Source organism: Bicyclus anynana, chromosome 4, assembly GCF_947172395.1.
Source record: "Bicyclus anynana chromosome 4, ilBicAnyn1.1, whole genome shotgun sequence".
NCBI classification, from domain to species: Eukaryota; Metazoa; Arthropoda; class Insecta; order Lepidoptera; family Nymphalidae; genus Bicyclus; species Bicyclus anynana.
In genome coordinates this window covers 6,564,981-6,588,825 of record NC_069086.1, presented here as the reverse complement: position 1 = coordinate 6,588,825, position 23,845 = coordinate 6,564,981, and the positions used below count along the sequence as shown (strand labels likewise).

Genomic DNA, 23,845 nt, shown 5'->3' with positions numbered 1-23,845 from the left:
ACCTGTCATCATCCCTATTGATGTGTACGTACCTACTTATGGATTGTAAGTTAAGTAAGTACAAATTAATGTAACTCAAATGAGGTAATGGCTTAAGTAATTTTATTAGATTATGAAGTTTATCTACCTTTAGCGCTATAGCCAGAGCTTTCTTCTCGGGACTGTCTTTTGAATCGATCTGACTTTTGTCTTCGGCATAGCTTTTGTCCAGCAGCTGCTTAATGGTCATATACGCCCAGAGCCGCTCCAATGGCAAGTACTCATCTTTGTCTTGAGTCACTGTTACTTTAGAATTTACCTCGTAGGGCTTCTGCAAATAAAATCACAAAAACAATAGTAGATTGTTTTACGAGGGGCTAAAAAGACCCATAATATACGAGGTATTTTTAGGCCTAACGCCTAAATAGAAACCGAGTTTATAATGGGTTTAGCCCCACGTGTTACACTCTGCTTTTTACTACGATTGCGAGAAAAAAAAATAGTTTAGTTCAATATTCAATGATGCTCTGATTGAGGTTTTCTTAATTGGTCCAGGTCTGGCTGGTGGGTCGGCCGTGGCTAGTTATCACCCTACCGACAAAGACGTACCGCCAAGCGATTTAGCGTTCCGGTACGATGTCGTGTAGAAACTGAACCTACTCCTAACAAGTTAGCCCGCTTCCATCTTGGATTGCATCATCACTTACCATCAGGTAAGATTGTAGTCAAGGGCTAACTTGTACAGAATAAAAAACTTATTTTGTTTTTTTTTAGACTTTAGCAAATATTGTGAGTTTGTTGCCCTGTCAGTTGTAGTACAACTAATATTATAAACGCGAAAGTTTGTATGGATGTTTGGATGTGTGTTTGGATGTTTGTTACTCTATAGCGCTTCTACTAGTGACGCGATTTAGCTAAAATTTGGAATGGAAATTGATTTTACTCTGGATTAATACTTTTTATCCCGAAAAAATCCATGGTTTCCCGAGATTTGCGAAAACTGATGATTTTGATGATATGAAAGTTTGTTACTCTTTCACCACAACCACTAAACCGAATTAGCTGAAATTTGGTATTAAGATATATTATAGCCTGGATTAACACATAGACACACACTACTTTTTATCCCGGAAAAATCCATGGTTCCCGAGGGATTTGTGAAAAACTAAATTCCACACGGCCGAAGTCGCGGGCGTCCGCCAGTGTACAATGAAATAACATACCCGGCCGCGGCCGTCACTTTCGGCTCTCAATCCAAGAACTTGCGGCGTGATCTCTTGGACGCCGTCAGCTACCCTCCCAACGACTGCCACCTCTGACCCGTCGTTGATTGTGCGGAATTGGTGGCGACTGAGCGATTCTTCTTTTATCTGAATCAGAATCAGAATCGTTTATTTGCAAGAAACATTAAATATAATTATACAAAGATGTTCTTATGTATTAGGTAACAATGTTTCACCATTAATAGGTATACAAATGTTTAATTAATAAAGTTAAATTGTGTGATGACCTAGAGACCTTCCGAGACTTGGTCGCTAACTATGGGCCTCATAAGAAGGCTCAGAGTCACACAGCGGGCGATGGAACGAGCTATGTTAGGAGTATCTCTGCGTTATCGAATCAGAAATGAGGAGATCCGCAGAAGAACCGAAGTCACCGACATAGCTCAACGAGTTGGGAAGCTGAAGTGGCAATGGGCGGGGCACATAGTGCGAAGAGCCGATAGACGTTGGGGTCCCAAAGTGCTGGAATGGCGACCCCGCACTACTAAGCGCAGTGTTGGCCGACCCCCCACCAGGTGGACTGACGACACCAAGCGAGTCGCAGGGATTCGCTGGATGCAGGTGGCTCAGTATCGTGATGTTTGGAAGTCCTTACAAAAGGCCTATGTCTTGTCAGTGGACGTCCATCGGCTGATATGATGATGATGATGAATAAAGTTAAAATTAAATGACATTAAGTTTAAAAGAAAGATAATTACAACTATTTTTTTGAAGTATCAGTCTCATCATATCATAGTACTCTCCTATGGAGTAGTAACATTTTTGCGTTAGAAACTTTTCAAGTTTTTCTTTATGTGTAGGTTTGCTGATACTTCTGTCTGCTAGGTGTTGTGGCAAGTTGTTATAAATTAAGGAGCCATGTGTAACATATTTTTGTTAAATTGCGCTGATGAATGTTTTATGTAATGAATTTTGTTTTGTCTTCTTGGATTCTTAGGAAATATGAAGAGAGTTTCATTTGATTTGATGAATACAACAATTTCATATGTATACAGACAAGGACTAGTCATAATTTTTAATTTCATAAAAATAACATGTATCCATTGGTTTTAGGTAACAAAATATAAAATACAATACCCAAGTAATGAATGAGAGAATGAACGTTTATTGGTATAGGGGTAGGGTAGGAGAAGGGTAAGGTATGGTTGAGTAGTGGTATGGTAACTGTAGAGTGGGACTAGGGTGGGAGTAGGGAGGGGTAGGAGTAGGGTAGAATTAAATAGTGGTATAGTAATTGTAACACCTAACAATTACCCCCACCTTGCCCTACTCACACCGAGTAGGGCAGGGTAGGGGGGTAGTGTTTCACGGATGTGGATTTTTTTTTTTAAATTACCTGTCTGCGAGGGTATTGGAACTGCACGTTAGAGAGTAGCGGTGAGGACACCTGTCGGTAGAAGTCGTGCAGCTGCAGCGCTGCATCCGAGGCCTCGTAGATGTGCCGCATGAAACCGTCGTTGCGGAGGGCCAATTTGCGTAGGAAATACCGGTCTGCTGAGTCCCCTTGTGGTTGTTTGAAATCATAATAAGAACGCATCAAATTGAATAAAAGAACGTCATTATGACGTAACAGGTATAACGTTATAATGACGTAACACCTGGGACAATGGCGGGACACTAGGTACCATTGCGGAGGGCCAGCTTGCGTAGGAAGAACCGGTCTGCTGAGTGCCCTTGTGGTTGTTTGGAATCATAATAAGAACGCATCAAATTTAATGAAAGAACGTCATTATGACGTAACAGGTGTTACGTTATAATGACGTAACACCTGGTACAATGGCGGGACACTATGTACCATTGCGGAGGGCCAGTTTGCGTAGGAAATACCGGTCTACTGAGTCTCCTTGTGGTTGTTTGGAATCATAATAAGAACGAATCGAATTGAATGAGTGAACGTCATTTTGACGTAACAGGTGTTACGCTATAATGACGTAACCTTGGTACAATGTAACATTAACATTACAATGTATGTACAGTAACTATGTACAATGGACACTATGTAACATTGCGGAGAGCCAGTTTGCGTAGAAAGTACCGGTCTGCTGAGTTCCCTTGTGGTTGTTTAGAAACATAATAAGAACGCATCAAATTGAATGAAAGAACGTCATTATGACGTAACAGGTGTTACGTTATAATGACGTAACACCTGGTACAATTGCGGGACACTATACATTTTCAAGGCTAAACGGCTGAACCGATCAAGATGAATTTTGGTATTATGATAAATCTTGTATCTTAGCGCAGTTAGTAGCTTACTTTTTTCTCCTTAAATAAAAATAAAAGGGGGTGAAATAGGGGTTGAATGTTTGTATGGAAAGTAATCCATTTTCAGAGTTACAGTTTTAAAAATTTGTTCATAAATTATTAAAAAAAATACGAAATATAATTTGATTCAAACATTTTTAAAATTCAACCTCTAAAGTGGTGAAATAGGGGTTGTAAGTTTACATTGATTTCCACGCGGACGAAGTCTCTATATAATTGTTAGTTATCTATATAATTGAAAAGAAATTTTTGACAAACTCTCTGGCGCAATTGTTAGTGTTGTGGTTCTCAACAAAAGAGGTACTGGGTTCGATTCCCAGATCGGGCCAGTTTTGGATTTTATAATTTGTTAATTAGCGCAGGTTGGGTTTAGTGGTAGAAAATTGGGCCGTGGCTAGTTAGCACTCTACAGCCAAGTAATTTAGCGTTCCGGTATGATGTTTTCTACAAACCGTTAGAGGTAGAACTGTTGCCTCTTCCATGAAAGCCTGTTTCCATCATAGACTGCATCATCACATATCAGGTATGTTCGTAGTCAAGGGCTAACTTTTCAAAGAATAAAATAAAATAGAAATGAAAATTTTGAAAACCCCCGAAGGTCATTAAATTATTAATTACACTCTCGATATTCTCTTTCAGTGCGCTTTCATTTGAAACTCCACTCATGCATATGCGCGACATTCGGTTATTCTTCCCAATTTTCAGCCCCCACAACTTTTAAGCGGCTCAACCGATTTTCATCAAACATGTCTAAGAACACTCGCACATAAGTCACCCCACGTTTTGTGTGGGTTCGAATCCGGTCCGGGGCATGCACCTCCAACTTTTCAGTTGTGTGCATTTTAAGAAATTAAATATCACGTGTCTCAATCGGTGAAGGAAACCATCGAGAGGAAACCTGCATACCAGAAAATTATCTTGATTCTCTGCGTGTGTGAAGTCTGCCAATCCGCATTGGGCCAGCGTGGTGGACTATTGGCCTTACCCCTCTCATTCTGAGAGGAGACTCGAGCTCAGTGACCCGAATATGGGTTATGAAAAAAAGAAGTTATGAAAGTTGAAGATTTACCAAAAGCAAGCGTGTATATGGGCGTCCGATCTGAATTTTTCCCTGACACGCTGGAGACGATACGATCAGTATCGAACTCTTCCACTGTTGGTTCGCCGTCCGTTAGGAATATTATGAGAGGCTCTGTCACATCTGCGATAGAAATAAAAGTTACTGTACAATTGTATTTTTTTCAAGATATTTTTTTTTTATTTTTTTTTTTATTAATAATAGACTTGCGCTAGACTACAATCATGCCTGGTGGAAAGCAATGAGGTCTAGGTTGGAGCGCGCTTGCCTAGAAAATGCCTATTCACTCTTGTCTTGAAGGTGCACAAATCAAAGTGTTAGGAAACACAGAAGCTGGAATGGAATAAAATAAATGTCACTATACAGAACAGTCGCTATATACTAATATACTAATATATAGATATATTTATCCCAAAAAAAAAAACCATGATTTCAGACAGTAATTATCATTGTAAAATATAAAGGATGAGAATATATAATAATTTATTTATTTTGCTATTATCCGCGAAAAGCCGACGAAAAAACGCGACAACGTCGCCCAGGTCCGACACGAAATACTCGTCGTATACGTCGTATACTCGTCGTATACGTACGTTTAACCCCGAAACCGGAGATGTTGACTCTACAAAACCGAACCGGAGATGTTGGAAGTTGTCGCGTGGGTTCGTCGGTTTTTCGCGGATAATAGCAAAATAAATAAATAATTATATATTCATGATGAACTTCCGCAAAGTAACGCCTGCTTCTATCAATACTAATATTATAAATCTGAAGAGTTTGTTTGTTTGTTTGAACGCGATAATCTCAGGAACTACAGATCCGATTTCAAACGTTCCTTCAGTGTTAGATAGCCCATTTATCGAGGAAGGCTAAAAGCAATTTATTATTCCCGTATTCCTACGGGAACGGGAACCACACGGGAGAAACCGCGTGGCGTCAGCTAGTCCAATATATAAAGGATGAGAACTTGCAAAGAATATTTTTGGTATAAAACTTACTTTTGTTTTTGTCTGTTCCTTTATTACGCTCTACAGAAGTAATATTTGTTGGATTTTCTTGATTTTTGTATGACTCTTTGTTATGTATAACATTTAGAGCCACGTGGAGGGCTTTGTAGATATTGGTACCTAGAACATGCAAACAAGTACGAGTTAAATCATTGCATTAATTACTCATAAAAAAGAAGAAGAAGTTATTATTAACAGTTTTCTGCGTGGTCGAATCAGAAATGAGGAGATCCGCAGAAGAACCAGTCACTGACAAAGCTCAGCGTAGCGAAGCTGAAGTGGTAATGGTATTTTTGGACGTTAGTGTCTCACGGCGCTGTAATGACGACCCCGCACCGGAAAGCGCAGTGTTGGTCGACCCCCCCACTAGGTGGACCGAGTACAGGGAGCGGGTCGCAGGGAGCGACTGGATGCTGGTGGCTCGAGACCTTTGTGTTGGGAAGTCCATGCAAGAGGCCATTGAGCAGCAATGGATGTCAATCGGCTGTTAATGATGATGCTGACACAAGTTATTGATTTGTTTTCATCATTTAATTAAACAGATGGTGAATAAATAAATAAAAAAAAACCCGTCTGCATAAAATATAAAAACTAGATAGAAAAACAACTAGCCCAGATCAGAATTGTAGAAAGCAATTAGAAAACCATGACCAATATTGGATAGAATGATTATTGTACGGTACCCTAGTTTGGCGAATCCGACTTGCACTTGTTCCATTTTTATGAGCATAATCAATATATTTAATTCAGTTTATTTTAGGTGTTTAGGTGTTCGCACCTATAGTCAGCCGTCTCACGTATTTTGTATAGACAATTAATAAATAACGTTTTTCTAATTGCAGTTTTTTTGACCATGGTATACCATTTTAAATCCTCATGATGAGCGCTTGAATTTGATACCCTTGGGTTATCAAGACTAATCTAACGATATCTTAATTATGTAAACCCGATCAGTGGTTTGGAAGATATGAGGTTATGAAAAATATTACATACATACAAGATAAACACAACAACACGAAATGATTACCTCCATTGGCACTAAGCCTGGATACAGTAATCCTTGCCAAATCTATGTTTTCTGGTGTTGCGAGTGCCGGTGGTACTATGTCGACCGGGGAATTTAAATTGAAGGAATATGTATTAGGTGGTGACGATATCTCAGCATCTTTTAAATCGTGAACCTGTAGACAATCGTACTTTTTAGGAAAGAAACAAAATTTTTAAACAAAAAAAAAATATGTGAGCCTTCTCTGGACGCCTGGCAGATGTGAAATATCAACATTATTTTGTAAAAGTAATATGCAGAACTCAGACAGACAGCAGGAGACACATGGAGTAGGAAAGCAAGAGATAGAGAACTATGGAAGTGTCTGGAGGAGGCCTATGCCCGAGGGCAAGCTGAAGAAAAGAATCAGTGTCAATGATATATTACAATAATATTATGTACTAGCTGACGTCGCGCGGTTTCACCCGCGTGGTTCCCGTTCCCGTAGGAATACAGGGATAATATATAGCCTATAGCCTTTCTCGATAAATGGGCTATCTAACACTGAAAGAATTTTTCAAATCGGACCAGTAGTTCCAGAGATTCAATCAAACAAACAAACAAACTCTTCAGCTTTATTATATTAGTATAGATATAAAATTCAGTAAATAAAGGCTTTTATTATTATTATTAATATGCAGAAAAGAGCAGTGGGAGAGAATCGCACAGTCGATTGCGCATGGCGACGCGTCACCACACCGTACACACTACTGCATATAGACTGTATGTATCAGCGGCGAAAAGTCCACACCGATTCCTGCCGGGTTACCTTTTAAAAATCGTTATTAATTACTGTAATGAATATGTATGGATGAATTTATTGTTGGACTAAAATATATAATTTTGATAAAAATATGTATACGTACCAGCGGTGATGGTTCTTCACAACCCGATTCCTATAGGGTTACCTTTTATAAATCCACGAATTTTACGGACGTTAATAATTTAGACTGAACACATAAATGGGGGGTTACCTACAAGAAATTTTCAGTCTTCGCTACTGGTATATATATATATACCATCATATAGCGTGGCGACGCGTCGCCACGGCATGCGTTGCCATAAATCGGTTTTATGTGCGGCTATAGATGTTTCACATCAAAAATTTTGTTTGCTAATAATGTTGTAAGTGTTGATTAAAATAATAAATGATCTCCAGTAACATTTGCATGGAGAGCAAATTATGATAATATGGTTTAGCTTTTGAAAAACTTAAGAAATTAAAAAATAAACAATACCTACTTTAACATTAGAGTTGAACTCAACAACATTGAAACAGTCAGTTGGGCGGAGGTCGGAAAGAATGGAATTCATAGCTTTTTGCAACTGCTCTATTTTACTTCCAAGCATGGACCCCGATGTATCGAGCACAAATACAACATGCTTGCTCAAGGGCGTCATGGAACTAGGGGCGAAGAAGTGGACGAAGTAGCCATCATTCACCTGCAGTTTAACAAAGTTATTTATTAGCGTTATCATTATTATCATTAGCAAGAATTTTAACAAGCATATCAAAAGGAGATGGTCCATATCTGGTCCACTGTTGTACACCGTATCATTAAAATTTAAAAAATACAAGGATTTTATTAAAATCTAAGTAAGTGAATAAATCTAACTAAATGAAAAGAAATAAATAAAATTAAATTTTTTGAGTTTTATCAAGATGGCGCCCTTAAAGCAACTATAACATGACAATTGACAGCAAACGTCAAATCGACTACTGCATTGAAAACGTCATCAATCCGCCATTATTACCCTTAATAGTGTTGCATTTCTTAGGAGAGAATGAATATTATTTCGAAAGAATTAAAGTAAATTCGTAGATTTGTTTATTTAAAAATAGTTAAAAAAATATTTTCTTTTATTTCCGCCGGGGTAAAATGACTGATCCTGGGCACCATACAATTTTGGACCATCTCCTTTCTTCGACTTGTGACATAAGGGCAGCCTCATTTCTGGCACAAATGACCAGCCTAGCTGATCAACCGCGGAAAACAGCCAGTATTCTTTCCACTATTCATAAAAACCATGTCCATGTAGGCATGATTTTTATAGTTATTAGGATAGGTTACCTTAAGTTTCTTTACTATATGAATTCTCAATATAAGAGAACAGTTTTTAATCTATTAGATTTTTATATCTATATATATCGAACGCCCGCGACTTCATCCACGTAAATACAGTTATTCACCCGCGGGAACCATGGATTTTTTCGGGATGAAAAGTAGCCTATGTGTTAATCCAGAGTAAAATCTATTACCATTACAAATTTCAGCCAAATCGCTCCTGTTGCAAAGGAGGAATAAACACACACTTACACACAAACATGCGCCTTTATAATATTAGCGTGATAATCAAATTTTATTTCAGCAATTTCAAAACTTTTTGCCTTTCTACTTACCAAAATTTCTCCCTTTTTTGGTCGTTGTACATCATATTGAACTACAAACTGTCCCAAAAGACCCTCACTGTCATTTACTTGTTCTGTACTATCGAAGCCGATATTCAAAGATTCAGGGTCACTCGATTGTTTTGATTTTTCCTGAAAATAAAATTATATTTCTATTATTGTGTAGTGTTTGTATCTACTACATAGATACCTATATTCACTGTCTCATATATACTCGCAGTGGAGGGGTAAAGAGCCACTCTGTCATTGTCGTTGGTCGAGATCGGACGTTCGGTGCAGGCCATAATAGTGTAGTGATGAAGCAGTTATTTATTGCTATTACAGTAAGACCTTTTTATGACATTTTATCTAATTATTTAGAGGAGAAAAAAATAATTTGGGAAAAGCTGACGCCGCGCGGTTTTACCCGCGTGGTTCCCGTTCCTGTAAGAATACGGATAATATATATTATATGGTAAATGGGCTATCTTACACTGAAAGAATTATTCAAATCGGACTAGTAGTCCCCGAGATTAGAGCGTTCAATCCAACAAACAAACAAACTCTTCAGCTTTAAAATATTAGAATAGATTTTTGTTTATTTTATTTTATATTTTTTCTTTAGTTTCTCCCATTATGGTTTTCGTCATTATTAAATATAAATAAATAGTGATATTCTTATAAATCACGGAATTTGAAAATCTCAGCCTATTGTTCCACATAATTTACATTAATTAACTATTAAATAAAATGTGAATAAAACTATACATACCGCATATATTTCAGAAAGTCTTGTTTGTTCTTCCAGATCAGGGCTAAAACTAATAGTGGCTTCCCGTTCGTTTCTACCTCTTTTAATAATAGCCTTGGCGTATTCTGCAAATGAACTACAATTACATAATGTAAAAATCTCTATATATTGCTTTACCGCGACTTCGTCCGCGTGGAATTCAGTTTTTTGCAAATCCTGCGGGAATCATGGATTTTTCCGGGATGAAAAGTAAGCTATGTGCAAATCCAGGAAAAATCTATTTTCATTCCGAATTTCAGCCAAATCGCTTCAGTTGCCGCAGCGCAAAGGAGGATCAACACACACTAACACACTAACTTTCGTCTTTTGTAATTGTTTAATTTATAATTTGACTCAACATATTTCTTTGTAAAAGTTATTTACTAAAAATATATCTATGTATGTGTATCAACATCATTTTAATTAATAAATTATAAATCTAAAAACTGACGCTCCGCGGATTCATCCGCGTAGTTCCCGTTCCAGTGAGAATGCGGGGATAAAGTTAGCCTATGACACTTGTGGCCACAGTCAATAAAAACATAGGTATAAATAAGGAATTTATATAAATCAATAAGCAAACCAAGATAACACTACATGTATAGAATAAGTGTTTATATATCAATTTTTGTTCCGCGTTTACGGCCTAGAAAATAACAAGTCCAATACTTTTTTTTATTTTTTTTATTCTTTACAAGTTAGCCCTTGACTACAATCTCACCTGATGGTAAGTGATGATGCAGTCTAAGATGGAAGCGGGCTAACTTGTTAGGAGGAGGATGAAAATCCACACCCCTTTCGGTTTCTACACGGCATCGTACCGGAACGCTAAATCGCTTGGCGGTACATCTTTGCCGGTAGGGTGCTAACTAGCCACGACCAAAGCCTCCCACCAGCCAGACCTGGTCAAATTAAGAAAATCTCAATCTGCCCAGCCGGGGATCGAACCCAGGACTTCCGTCTTGTTAATCCACCGCGCATACCACTGCGCCACGGAGGCCGTCAAACTTGTAAGCACATTCCAGTATGACGTAAATTAAACTTGTAATTGTATAGAATCATTTAGTATATAAGATCTTAAGCATTGTAAATATTTATGCCAATAAAGTATAATACATAACCGTTTACACTCGTGTGGTTTTAGTTATACCAAAACACGTAAGATTGGTCTGCCCGAAGACCAATCTTAATAACACTCACATATAACGTGGCTTTCTAGCGGTAAAAGAATTTCAAAATCGGTACAGTAGAGAGATTAACACCTACAAAGTACATTTTTTAGCTGTTCATAATACAACCCGTTTAATACGATTTCGCAGAGACCTAACTAAAAACGCATCTTAGACGGGAAAACGTAACATGGGATATGGTTGGTGGATAGTGAAATATATAACGACTAATGTAGTACACATACATAGTTATAAAAAATTGTGTATTTGGTGTAAAGACAACCTAATTAGGCTATTTAAACTAATCACTTATTCTGGTATGACAAAAAGATTTTGATGCATTTGCAATTACATAATTTTCAATTAAATTTTACTTTTGCAGTGCGTCTTCAAAATTTTCAGTTTAGAATCGCATCATGTCAAGGGTCGTTTGCTGTCAGGGTCTTTCAGTTGTTTAAGTTAGCATGATTGTATTAATCTTGTCCTTGCAACCTTGTTTAAGGACTTCTATGATGTCCTGATCTATCTGTTGTAATTTATTTGTCGCATTTGGATATCACAAGCGTGTGACATGTAGGCGTATTAAACGGGATGACGAATCGTATAAAGCGTTAGGAAATGTATGAAAACATGTCTCAATTTGTAGGGACTGGCGTAAAATGACGAATTATGCGAGAAATCGTTTTAAGCGTGATCGGCTTAAGCGGGTTCTACTGTATTAGTATAGATTTACTTACGTGCATCTTTCTCTGTTGCATCAATTTCATTTCCAGACCGCAATTCAGGTACCCTCAGAGCGGTGATTTTCTGAGATTCTTTGATATGGATAACAACGTCCATTTTAGGTACACAAGTCCCAGGGTGGAGATTGATAGCGTGGTTGTACACGCCATTTCGACGGGTTAAAAATTCTTCATATCTCAAGCGATACGTTGCATTGCTCCTGCCTTCCACATTAAATTTTATTGTAAAGTGGTTGGAATCACGAGCTCTGTATGTTTAAATACAATTAGATTTATTATTTAGTTTTCCGGAAAATCTCAGAAATAAGAAATTTTTGAATATGAAGGTCACTTCTGGGGGGCAAGATGGAAAATTAAAAAAAAAATAATTAAACTGCATCATGTGATACATCCTTAGACCATTAATAACGGTCTAAGGATACATCAAATGAAAAAAGCCTTTATGAGAGGATTGTAAAAATATTTTTATTGTAATTTTGAAATAAAAAGTTTCAATGTTATATAAAAATTGCTTGATTGCTTAACATACTGACGCGCATGTTTTCAACGACATGAATATCAGTTTTTCAAAAATTTCACGGGAAACATGAATTTTCCGGCATAAAAAGAAGCCTATATGTAGCTCAAAGATCTCTTTTATCTCCCTGTAAAAGTTCATTTCAAATCGGTCCAGCCGTTCAAAAGACAAACAAAAAATCAGAAAGACAGCGTAATTTAAAAAAGAACCACTTGTATGTGTTTTGGTTTCTCTAACCACTCGAGAAAACACAGATATCTCACAGACAAACACTTCAATTTTATTTAAATGTAGTGATGTAATGGTTATGATATTAGTTCTTTGTTTTTTACATACTTAGTAGCAATATGGGCAGCAGCGACTCCTTGGGAAACTGCATCGCTGTATATTTTTTTAGCAACTTCTTTTTCTTTTACGTATGCTTCATACGTTTCTTTACCTAGAGTCCTGAAATTGACAAAGCAATATCTAAGTTAGTCAAATTGAGTTTTAAACATTTGAGAAAAGCTAGACATTTTATGAAAATTTTGATTTCTTGGATTTTTTATGCTCCTATTTTTTTTTTATTCTTTGCAATAACTTGTAAAATTGTACAGGTTTTTTGTCGTTTGTTGTGAGCCGTGATAGCCCAGTGGATATGACCTCTGCCTCCGATTCCGGAGGGTGTGGGTTTGACTGTCCGGGGCATGCACCTCCAACTTTTCGATTGTGTGCATTTTAAGAAATTAAATATCACGTGTCTCAATCGGTGAAGGAAACATCGTGAGGAAACCTGCATACCAGAGAATTATCTTAATTCTCTGCGTGTGTGAAGTCTGCCAATCCGCATTGGGCCTTAACCCTCTCATTCTGAGAGGAGACTCCAGCTCAGCAGTGAGCCGAATATGGGTTGATGACGACGACATTTTGTTTTATTCTTTACAATAACTTGTAAAATTGTACAATGTGTAATTGATGGTAAGTGATGATGCAATCTAAGATAACTTGTTAGGAAGAGGATGAAAATCCCTTTCGGTTTCTACACGACATCGTACCGAAACGTTAAATCGCTTGGCGGTGCTCGGGAGTATTCGGTAATGCTGGGCACGTAATTCAGCGCACACTCCAAAATATATATATTACTACTTACATAGTGAAACCGCTGATGAAGGCAGTCTCGGGTAGTAGTAAATTAAAACTGGCTTCCTGGGGTTTCCTTCGAGGGTTGTACACGTTGCAAATGATGGCCGTGCGAGCGTAGCGCATAGAGATCTCGGAGCGGACACGCATGTGTGTCATCTCGATTGCGGCCGCGTCATCGTCGTCTAGGACTTTGTCAATGGTAGCCTGTGGAATCACAACCTAATACCTCATCTACATTCTCGCGCGAGCGGCGAGACGAGCCGCGAGGCGAAGTACGAGGCGAGTGTGTAAACAGTGCGCTCGTAGTTTGTCTCGCTACTCGCAGCGCTCGCGGTTAGCCCTAGTTCGGACTAGTTTAGTATTTTAGTCAAGTACGAATAATTTTTGAATTTACCGCCTAAAAATCGTTGTAACCCGACTAAAATACTAATGTAGCCTGTACGGCCTCTTAGAGCGGTTAGCGAGGCGAGGATGCGTCGAGGCACGAGACGATATACGAGGCGCGAATGTAACTGAGCTAACAATTCAGTGCATTATAATTCTATCAGTATATTATCAGAGACTAGACGCCTCGCGGTTTCGTCCGCGTGGATCCCGTTGCCGTAGTATATGGGGATAAAATATAACTTATAACCTTCCTCGATAAATGGGCTATCTAACACTGAAAGAATTTTTCAAATCGGACCAGTAGTTCCTGAGGTTAGCGCGTTCAAACAAACAAACAAACTCTCCAGCTTTATAAAATTAGTGTAGTTCATCATCATCCTTAACAGCCGATGGGCGTCCACAGCTGGACATAGGCATCCAACATAGACTTCCAAACCAAGGACCACAGATTATTCTAAAAGTTTTTAAGCTGTTGTCAAAATGTTCTTCACAGCTTTCGTAAATAGAGGATTTTTAATAAAATAATTAAGTAATTAGCTTCAATTAATTAAAGTGTCGAGTGTCCCGACACGTTCACATTATATTTAGTCGACAGCTTTGTATAAACCCTGGTAAAAATGGTAGACACCGTTAATATCAAACTTGAAGAGTGATTTCAGACTAGCGTATTTTTTGCGCTTATATTGTCGTTTCAGCATACGCGTTTACACGCGCGCTACATTACTCGCTTTAAAAACTGTTCTCGCTTAAAAGGGCATATTTCAGCGTGTTCGCTCGAATCAGTGGTGTCTTGTCAGTATCAACATAACCACAACATAATATAACGACAACATAACATACACGAGCTTAGAAGCGCGTCAACGCTCGTACGAGTTGAGTGTGTGCCTAAAGGCGCGCCTACGCGCCTACATGCGCTTCCAAAAACAAGCTCATACGCGCGTATAAAACGCTAGTTTGAATCCGCTTTAACCATTCGCTGCCCGCGAATATTTTATCGAAAAGTCCGTCTGCGTTGAAGAAGCCGACAGTCAGGGAATGCGGTTTTAATCTACCGTTGTGAGCCATTTAAAAAATCTTTATATTCCTCTATCCTTAGTTTACTTTATATTTTTTTGCATGTCACATAACGGATACGATGGGCTACCGGTCGTCCATTTAGGAGTCAAGAGGTTAATCTCTGTTGATAAAATATAGTTATTTATTGAGTCAAATCGTGACAAACATAAAATCAAATGATACCTCTTTTGCTTTTGTTTAGATAGGAACTTACAGTAAAATCACTGCTGGATACAACTCTGGTGTCATCCACATGTGGGAAGTGGGGGAAAGCTAGAGGACGATGAGACCCGAAGCGACGATACGATGCTACCAGGGTACTGAGCGATACCACAGTTAGGCATAGCACCGGTGTTAACCGCCACCTCATGTTGGTAATCTGAAACCAAAAAAAATAATAAGTTTTTTTTTTTTTTATTCTTTATTCTTTACAAGTTATCCCTTGACTACAATCTCACCTGATGGTAAGTGATGATGCAGTCTAAGATGGAAGCGGGCTAACTTGTTAGGAGTAGGATGAAAATCCACACCCCTTTTGGTTTCTACACGGCATCGTACCGGAACGCTAAATCGCTTGGCGGTACGTCTTTGCCGGTAGGGTGGTAACTAGCCACGGCCGAAGCCTCCCACCAGCCAGACCTGGACTAATTAAGAAAATCTCCACCGCGCATACACTTGACGGCCTCCGTGGCGTGACGACCTCCGTGGCGCAGTGGTATAACTTTTTCAGGTCTGGCTGGTGGGAGGCTTAGGCCGTGGCTAATTACCGGCAAAGACGTACCGCCGAGCGATTTAGCGTTCCGGTACGATGTCGTGTAGAAACTGAAAGGGGTGTGGATTTTCATCCTCCTCCTAACAAGTGAGCCCGCTTCCATCTTAGATTGCATTATCACTTACCATCAGGAGAGGTTGCAGTCAAGAGCTAATTTGAAGAGCATAAAAAAAATTTGCCCCACCATCCGCTTGCACAGACAGACACAGACAGACACAAATCTATCGCGTAAAGTAGACAGGATCATTGATCAACATAAAGATGGGTATTAAAATAGCTGATTTTTCATATAAATCAGCAAATCTACTACTTTCCCTGTTGTGGGTATCGAACCCACGACCGTCGATGCAGAAAGCGGGGTCAATACACTCTGTGCCAGGCGGCCGTCAAATAATGATGTAATCACAATAGTAGTAATTTTAAAGTATCAAAATTTCGATGTTTGTTCACGTTTTTTCAAAGAGCAATGCACCTTGTAACTTTTATACCTATTATGAATTCTCTGATTGTATACCTACTAAGTTTTTATACATACACTAGCACATGCTCTCTACTTCGTTGACGTATTTTTTTTTTTATTATTTCAAAATTAGCCCTTTACTACAATTTCACCTAATGATGAAAGTGATGATGCAATCTACGATGGAAGTGGGCTAACTTTTTAGGGTGAAAATTCGCACTCCGTTCGTTCCTTCCTACACGACATGGTACCTACCCTAAGTCGCTTGGCGATACGCCTTTGCCGGTAGGGTGGTAACTAGCTACGGCTGAACCTGGACCAATTAGGAAAACCTTAATCAGCCCTGCCGGGGATCGAATCTAGGACCTCAGTTTTGTAAATCCACTGAGCATATCACTGCGCCACGGAGGCCGGCAATTCAGTTTTCACAGATCTCTCAGGAACCATGGCTTTTTTCGGGATAAAAAGGAGCCTATATGTTGCTTCAGAACCTTTATCTTCCAAAAAAGACCCTTGAAATCCTACTAATATATATTATAAACGCGAAAGTTTGTATGGATGTTTAGATGTTTGTTACTCTTTAACGCCGCTACTACTGAAGCGATTCGGCAAAAAATTGGAATGGAATTGGATTTTACTCTGGATTAACACATAGGCTACTTTTTATTCCGAAAAAATCCATGGTTTCTCGAGATTTGTGAAAACTGATGATTTTAATGATATGAATGCTTGTTATTCTTTCACGCCTCGACTACTAAACCGAATTAGCTGGAATTTGGTATAGAGATATATTATAGCATGGATTAATACATGGGCTATTTATCCCGGAAAAATCCATGGTTCTCGAGGGATTTGTGAAAACTAAATTCCACACGGACGAAGTCGCGGGCTTCCGCTAGTCGATTCCATAATTCCAAAGATTAGCCCGGACAAACAGAAACACAGACGATTGTACAAAAGCTTATTAGTGGTTTGGTATAGTATAAATAATATAACTTTAAAGAACACTGTTATTTTGAAATCACAAACAGACAGTTAGGTACACAGATTTTATTTAAATGTTGATTGGGAACTTAAGAATATCTGAATTTTTGCAGTTAAATCTTTTTTTTCTTAAATCGTTGACCCCTCGCATACCTACTAAATTGTACTTTTCCTTAAACATAAAGTTTAAGGAAAATGATACAAGGCCACAACTGTGAATTAAAAGGCAACTATTTTTTAAATGATTACCTTAACTATACTAATATTATAAAGCTGAAGAGTTTGTTTGAACGCGCTAATCTCAGGAACTACTGGTCTAATTTGAAAAATTCTTTCAGTGTTAGATAGCCCACTTATCGAGGAAGGCTATAGGCTATATATACATTTTCCCCGTATTCCTACGGGAACGGGAACCGCGAGTGAAACCGCGAGGCGTCAGCTAGTTATTATTATAAAGGACTAGCGCACACTTACAATTATGCATGAAATCCAGTTTTTTCACAAATCCCGCGGGAACCATGGGTATTCTTGAAACCACAGAGATACACTTTTATCTTATTTATATGTACCGATTGGGTACTTTTATTCACACTTTAGTTAAGAATCTAAAATTTTTAAATCCAATCGTTGACCTCTCGTGTATCTATTTTTATTTTTCCCTCAACATGAAGTTTAAGGTTTGATACAAGGCCACAATTATGAATTAAATGGCAACTATTTTTAAATAAATACTATGTTAATAATATGAAGGTTTACGTAGACACTTTGATTCATGCATTTCAACTGACCTTTTATGTTCAAGTGGATATATCTCACGATTGTAAAGGAATTTTAATAATCTATGCTAATATTAGGTACAAAGCTGAAGAATTTCTTTGTTTGAACGCGCTAATCTCAGGAACTACTGGTCTGGTTTGAAAAATTCTTTCAGTGTTAGATAGCTCATTTACCGAGCCGAGATATATATATATATTTAATTATTTATATATATAATTACATATAATGTATTGCACCTTCCCGCTCTTTCTTCGCAAGTTCTCTCGTCAGGGGTTGCCTGGTAGAGATTACTTATAGTAATAAGGCTGCCTTTGCATGCTAAGTTTAATTTATGTTTTTAATGTTTCAATTTATAATTGTATTTTTTTGTGCAATAAAGTATTTCTTCTTCTTCTTCTTCTTCTTCTTCTTCTAATCTAAGCTCGTTTTCATCAACAAAATGACAGACAGTTTTGTTCGTGAATTTGGGTGCGATACTAGTCCTTATATAATTAGTCTTAGGCTTGTAATGATAATGTTACTCTGTGCTCCGTACCGACTTAAATTTATGTCTCTGTAACGATCACTATCAGATATAAAGTACAATGACCAATTCCGGCAGCTAAACTGACACCAAGGCATTGGGCTCCAAGACTTCTCAACTCCGGTCGGCTACTAAGAATTTCTTGGAAGCCTAATAATTTTTATAGCCCAATTCAGGATTCGAACGAAACACCTTTTGACAAGTAACCACTAACCACTGTACCAAAGCGTCTGTTATCGAAGTGAAATCGTGCTATGGATTATATATATGGCTATATTTTTTTCCCGTATTCCTACGGGAACAAGTACCACGCGGGTGAAACCGCGCGGCGTCAGCTAGTGTCTTAATAGCGCAATTGACGGTGCCTTGATAATAACCCGTAGTCCATTTTAACAGACGATATAAAGAGCAATAAAGATAAAACATCGTTACAGTATTTTTATAACTCGCAAGTGCGAGTTTCAAATTCACCTCTATCTCTCTCTGTTTAACACGATACTGTAGAATGAGAAAGGTAGCTGTGAGTTCGAAACTCGCTATTGCGAGTTATATAAAACATCGAGGGATGGTGACAGTTTTTTAAATTGTATATAAATTAAGAGTATACTAATAGCAAAGAATTTTTTTAAAAGTAACAGGGTATCTGCGATCATTACTTTTGGAGCTACAGGGATTTAATGGGTCAGATTTGCGGCGCTGCCGCGGATCCTTGAAAAACGTTCCATACAAAATGACACGATTTAGTGACGTCGTTGGCTCGCTGATCGTTAGGTTTGTATGGGCGTTCAAACAAAATTACTAATATCTTTGTTATTTGTGCGTTTATATTTATAGTTTATTTATTTAAAAATGTCACATTTAATGTAAGGAAGCTAAAACTGTATGAATTTTCATCTAATTACGATAAAAAAAATTTAATAGATTTTGAAATTTTATAATCTTATTTATTTTGCAAATATTCAGACAATCTTTGCTTTTTATGTACAAATCAGTTAACATTGACCTTATTTACCCGAATGTATCATAAAAATCAATATATTCAAACCTAGTCATCATCCCCATTATGGGTACTTTTCAATTAAATTAGCGACCTTATTGTGTATCTCAGTGTACTATTCAAACAATGAGTAACTATACCGACTTTTGTCGTATTTGTGATTATCTAATATAATTATTTCTATGAAATTACCTTGAATATGTCATTTGTCACCAAGTGGCAATGACCTTTTGTTTTAACTATCGTCTAACAGGAATATTTCAACAAAATTACGTAAGTATCGTTTTTCGTTAAAATAACGTTACTACCTGCTAATACCACTACTAGAATAATTTAACTTTACGTAAAATGACGTTACTACCTGCTAATACCACTACTAGAATAATTTAACTTTACGTAAAATAACGTTACTACCTGCTAATACCACTACTAGAATAATTTAACTTTACGTAAAATGACGTTACTACCTGCTAATACCACTACTAGAATAATTTAACTTTACGTAAAATGACGTTACTACCTGCTAATACCACTACTAGAATAATTTAACTTTACGTAAAATGACGTTACTACCTGCTAATACCACTACTAGAATAATTTAACTTTACGTAAAATAACGTTACTACCTGCTAATACCACTACTAGAATAATTTAACTTTACGTAAAATGACGTTACTACCTGCTAATACCACTACTAGAATAATTTAACTTTACGTAAAATAACGTTACTACCTGCTAATACCACTACTAGAATAATTTAACTTTACGTAAAATAACGTTACTACCTGCTAATACCACTACTAGAATAATTTAACTTTACGTAAAATGACGTTACTACCTGCTAATACCACTACTAGAATAATTTAACTTTACGTAAAATGACGTTTATTGCGTCATTTCGTTGAAAACACAAAGTTAGATGATTCCAAAAACGAAAATACGATGAAAAACGATGTAGTGACTGATTAAATGGTACACCGAGTTACATAATAACCCTGCAGGTCTTTGGTGGGAGGTTTCGGCATTGCCTAAATACAACGACGTACCGCTAATTATTGTTTCTATTGATATCGGTCAGATACTATACGGCAACCAAGTAAATGTGAAACTCTCTAATATTGCATCACCACTTTACACCAAGTGAGATCGCAGTGAAGCATCAACTTGGCGATATAAGGATATCTAACGATCAAGGATAACTTTAATTATACAGAGTGCTCGGAAATATTTCCCATAACTTCAAAGTATTGTCCACATATAAGAGCCGCACTGCTAAACAAATATTATTTTAACTAATAAAATAAAATATTTTTATATTTTCATACAATATAATACATAATTCCGATTATCTTTTTTTTTTTTTTTTATTACTTACAAGTTAGCCCTTGACTACAATCTCACCTGATGGTAAGTGATGATGCAGTCTAAGGTGGAAGCGGACTAACTTGTTAGGAGGAGGATGAAAATCCACACCCCTATCGGTTTCTACACGACATCGTACCGGAACGCTAAATCGCTTGGCGGTACGTCTTTGCCGGTTGGGTGGTAACTAGCCACGGCCGAAGCCTCCCACCAGCCAGACCTGGACAAATTAAGAAAATCTCAATCTGCCCAGCCGGGGATCGAACCCAGGACCTCCGTCTTGTAAATTCACCGCGCATACCACTGCGCCGCGGAGGCCGTCCTATATATATATCTATAGACAAAACTAGCGGACGCCCACGACTTCATCCGCCCTTTGACCTCCTTAATCCGGCCCTATCGCAAAATCCATTCTTAACGGACACCTAATAACTATAAGCTACTTACCTGCCAAATTTTATCTTTACACGTCTAGCGGTTTTCGAGATTTCGTGATGAATGACCTTTCGCATTTATATATAGAGATTAGGTACGTACCTGTCCACTCAACAGTTTCTTATCATTCAGTATGTATTATTTTTAATATCTGCAAGTTATTTAACACCAATCGTGATTATTTGATAAACTTTACTTGCCAGACGCAAGTGAGAACGAACAAAGAATGAAACACTAAATACGTATCTCAGAGATGATCAACCAAGTATTTTTTCCTCGTCTAAACCGGTCGCATGTATATAACGAAACTTGTAATGTGCCGTATATAATATTACATACTCATTAAAATGTATAAAGACAAGTATCTATAAGTAATTTGTTGTGATATTTAAAAAAAATATATAAATACTTTAATTTCATATGGTTACAATTGAAGGTGAATTATTAATTTTTTTTTTTTTTTTTTAATATAATTTTTAATTAATCTCTTTATTTGTACACCACAATAAATAAAAGAAAACAAGCAAACAAGAAACATAAGAAAAAGTAGAATACAAAAGGCGGCCTTATCGCTTATGGTAGCGATCTCTTCCAGGCAACCATAGGCTTAGGAACTTATTAAGATAACTGTAGGTGGTACTTACCTTAATGTCAACGATGTTTTACACTCAGAACATGTTACCTGGTGTCAGGCGGGTGTCCATGAGGATTTTCCCCCCTACAAGAAAAAAAAAATGTTACCTGCACTACCGACCCCACTGAGCGCACATCTGCACAATTTTGTATTTACTTACATTTTTAATCTCTCATTTATTTATTAGTTCTTTTTTTTAAATAAGTGATATAAAAATAAAATACAAAACCGGAAGTATTTATTGAGCATTGATAATAAGTTGTATCAAAACCGCTAATGATGCGGGTGGTCTGACCTAGCGAAGATCAAACGATATCAAACTACGAAATACAATACAAAACACTATTAAAAATTTATAAAAAAATCAACCCTCCCGCTGCAGGACATTTGAGTGCCCAAGCAACCGGTGGTTGCTACAGAGTGAGGATCCTCCTCACAATACGCGCCGTCTCAAGAATCACTGCCTTCTGTATCCGACCCTTGATCCGTTTTGAACAGTTAAGTGAAAGCTTCTTAAGGTGTTGGTCGAAGGTTTTCGCTATAAGATTGAAACAACTATCGGAACAATTATAGTTGATTCAACATTCCACATGGCGGTACTCTCGTGAGCGAGGTCCAAGTATTTTGATACTTTTTCCTTTTCGGCTTTAACCAGATTATCGTTAAATGGAACAGTAATATCAACAATTATTGTACGCACTATATCAGCTGGTCTCTTGGCAACAATATACCTGTCAGTGATAATCGTTCGGTCCCAGAAGAGCAATTTCTATTACTTACATTATGATTATATCTAAGTTTATACAGTTTCTTAACACACAACTCGACATTATGTACAATATTTAGATGCTAGCGGACTTCGTTCGCGTGAAACTCGATGATAACTTTCAACTACCCCTACCCTGCCCCTACCCTGCTTCTATCCTACCCCTACCCTACCCCTACTCTATCCCTACTCTCCCGAGGTCATATACAATCGTACCTTCGTGCATATACGTTACCAACTTATGTTACGTTTGAAATAAATTATGTGCGTTTTAATTTCGATATCAATGGGTCCAGTAGTTAATTATGCCGTGGCTTTGAACTGGAACTGGGTTCGAGTCCCAGAGTCAGCCAGGGTCAGACAGAGTTTCATTATTTCAAGACATTATTTAAAAGTAAGATTCTGAGGCTGTCGTTGAAGTTGGTTGTGTTACATTCCTGTATTTGGAAAGCATCTTAACTGACCATTAATCATTAACGGCTTGTACATAAAACTGCGATGCGGCATCGCATCGTAAAAATCTACGAGCTCGCGCAACGCATCGCAAGAACTTGCGAATTGATTCGCAACGCACATTCCTACGATGTTTCGTCACATTTATTGACGCCATTTTTAGTACGGTCTCCTAAGCAATAACAGAAGTGCACACTTATTTTTACGATCCATATCACGACCTAGTTTTCAATTCAAAATACGTTTAGTACGGTTGACGGTTGTCGAAGGAATGGTCACCCTGAGATACGCCTTGCCGCACTAAATCGCATCGCAGCAATTCGTGTCGTAATTTTCTGCGTTGCGAATTTGCGTCGCGTCGCATCGCAGTTTTGTGTACAAGCCCTAACATAGGATAGTGATTGCTACAGAATCAAACATTACAGTACAAGCCCCCTAAGGGAGAGGCCTCACGGTGCGATGCGGCGCCGCGCTGGAGACGTTTTGCCGTATCGCTATACCCACGCGGAGTGCGGCACTATAAATTCTCCAAGAAAGCTACGTTATTGGTAAGTAGCTTTAGTTTCATAAACTATATTTATCTCTCCGTATTCAAAAGGTCGGAAAAGGAAAACATCGTGAGGAAACCTGCATACCTGAGAATTATCATAATTCTCTGCGTGTGTGAAGTCTGCCAATCCGCATTGGGCCAGCGTGGTGGACTATTGGCCTAACCCCTCTCATTCTGAGAGGAGACACGAGCTCAGCAGTGAGACGAATATGGGTTGATAACATCATTCCCATGGGAACGGAAACTACGCAGGCGGGTGTCTTTTTAAATTTAATAATGTTTAAAAAAATAAAAGACGTGCA

General features: G+C 37.9%; 1 protein-coding gene across 9 annotated transcripts in view; it reads right to left on the bottom strand.

The window, feature by feature from the left end:
• The window catches only part of LOC112058417 (inter-alpha-trypsin inhibitor heavy chain H3), a 43,731-nt gene extending 21,492 nt beyond the window's left edge, over positions 1 to 22,239 (bottom strand). For 5 of the 9 annotated variants that reach the window (XR_008252437.1, XR_008252438.1, XR_008252439.1 and 2 more), the window contains exons 1-14: positions 21,243 to 21,400; positions 15,045 to 15,209; positions 13,395 to 13,591; positions 12,602 to 12,712; positions 11,743 to 11,996; positions 9,819 to 9,922; positions 9,059 to 9,199; positions 7,900 to 8,100; positions 6,640 to 6,793; positions 5,604 to 5,732; positions 4,597 to 4,728; positions 2,599 to 2,765; positions 1,203 to 1,349; positions 128 to 310 (exon numbers count right to left, since the gene is read on the bottom strand). Coding sequence is in view for 5 of the 9 variants with exons in the window: in XM_052891459.1 (XP_052747419.1) it covers positions 128 to 310; positions 1,203 to 1,349; positions 2,599 to 2,765; positions 4,597 to 4,728; positions 5,604 to 5,732; positions 6,640 to 6,793; positions 7,900 to 8,100; positions 9,059 to 9,199; positions 9,819 to 9,922; positions 11,743 to 11,996; positions 12,602 to 12,712; positions 13,395 to 13,591; positions 15,045 to 15,200 (2,076 nt within the window). In the remaining 4 variants the exon portion in view is untranslated. Of the gene's footprint in view, positions 1 to 127; positions 311 to 1,202; positions 1,350 to 2,598; positions 2,766 to 4,596; positions 4,729 to 5,603; positions 5,733 to 6,639; positions 6,794 to 7,899; positions 8,101 to 9,058; positions 9,200 to 9,818; positions 9,923 to 11,742; positions 11,997 to 12,601; positions 12,713 to 13,394; positions 13,592 to 15,044; positions 15,210 to 21,242; positions 21,401 to 21,784; positions 21,859 to 21,934 lie in introns of those variants that run through there. The other 4 variants (XM_052891455.1, XM_052891458.1, XM_052891457.1 and 1 more) reach the window with 2 other exon arrangements.
• Between the last annotated feature and the right edge of the window lie 1,606 nt (positions 22,240 to 23,845).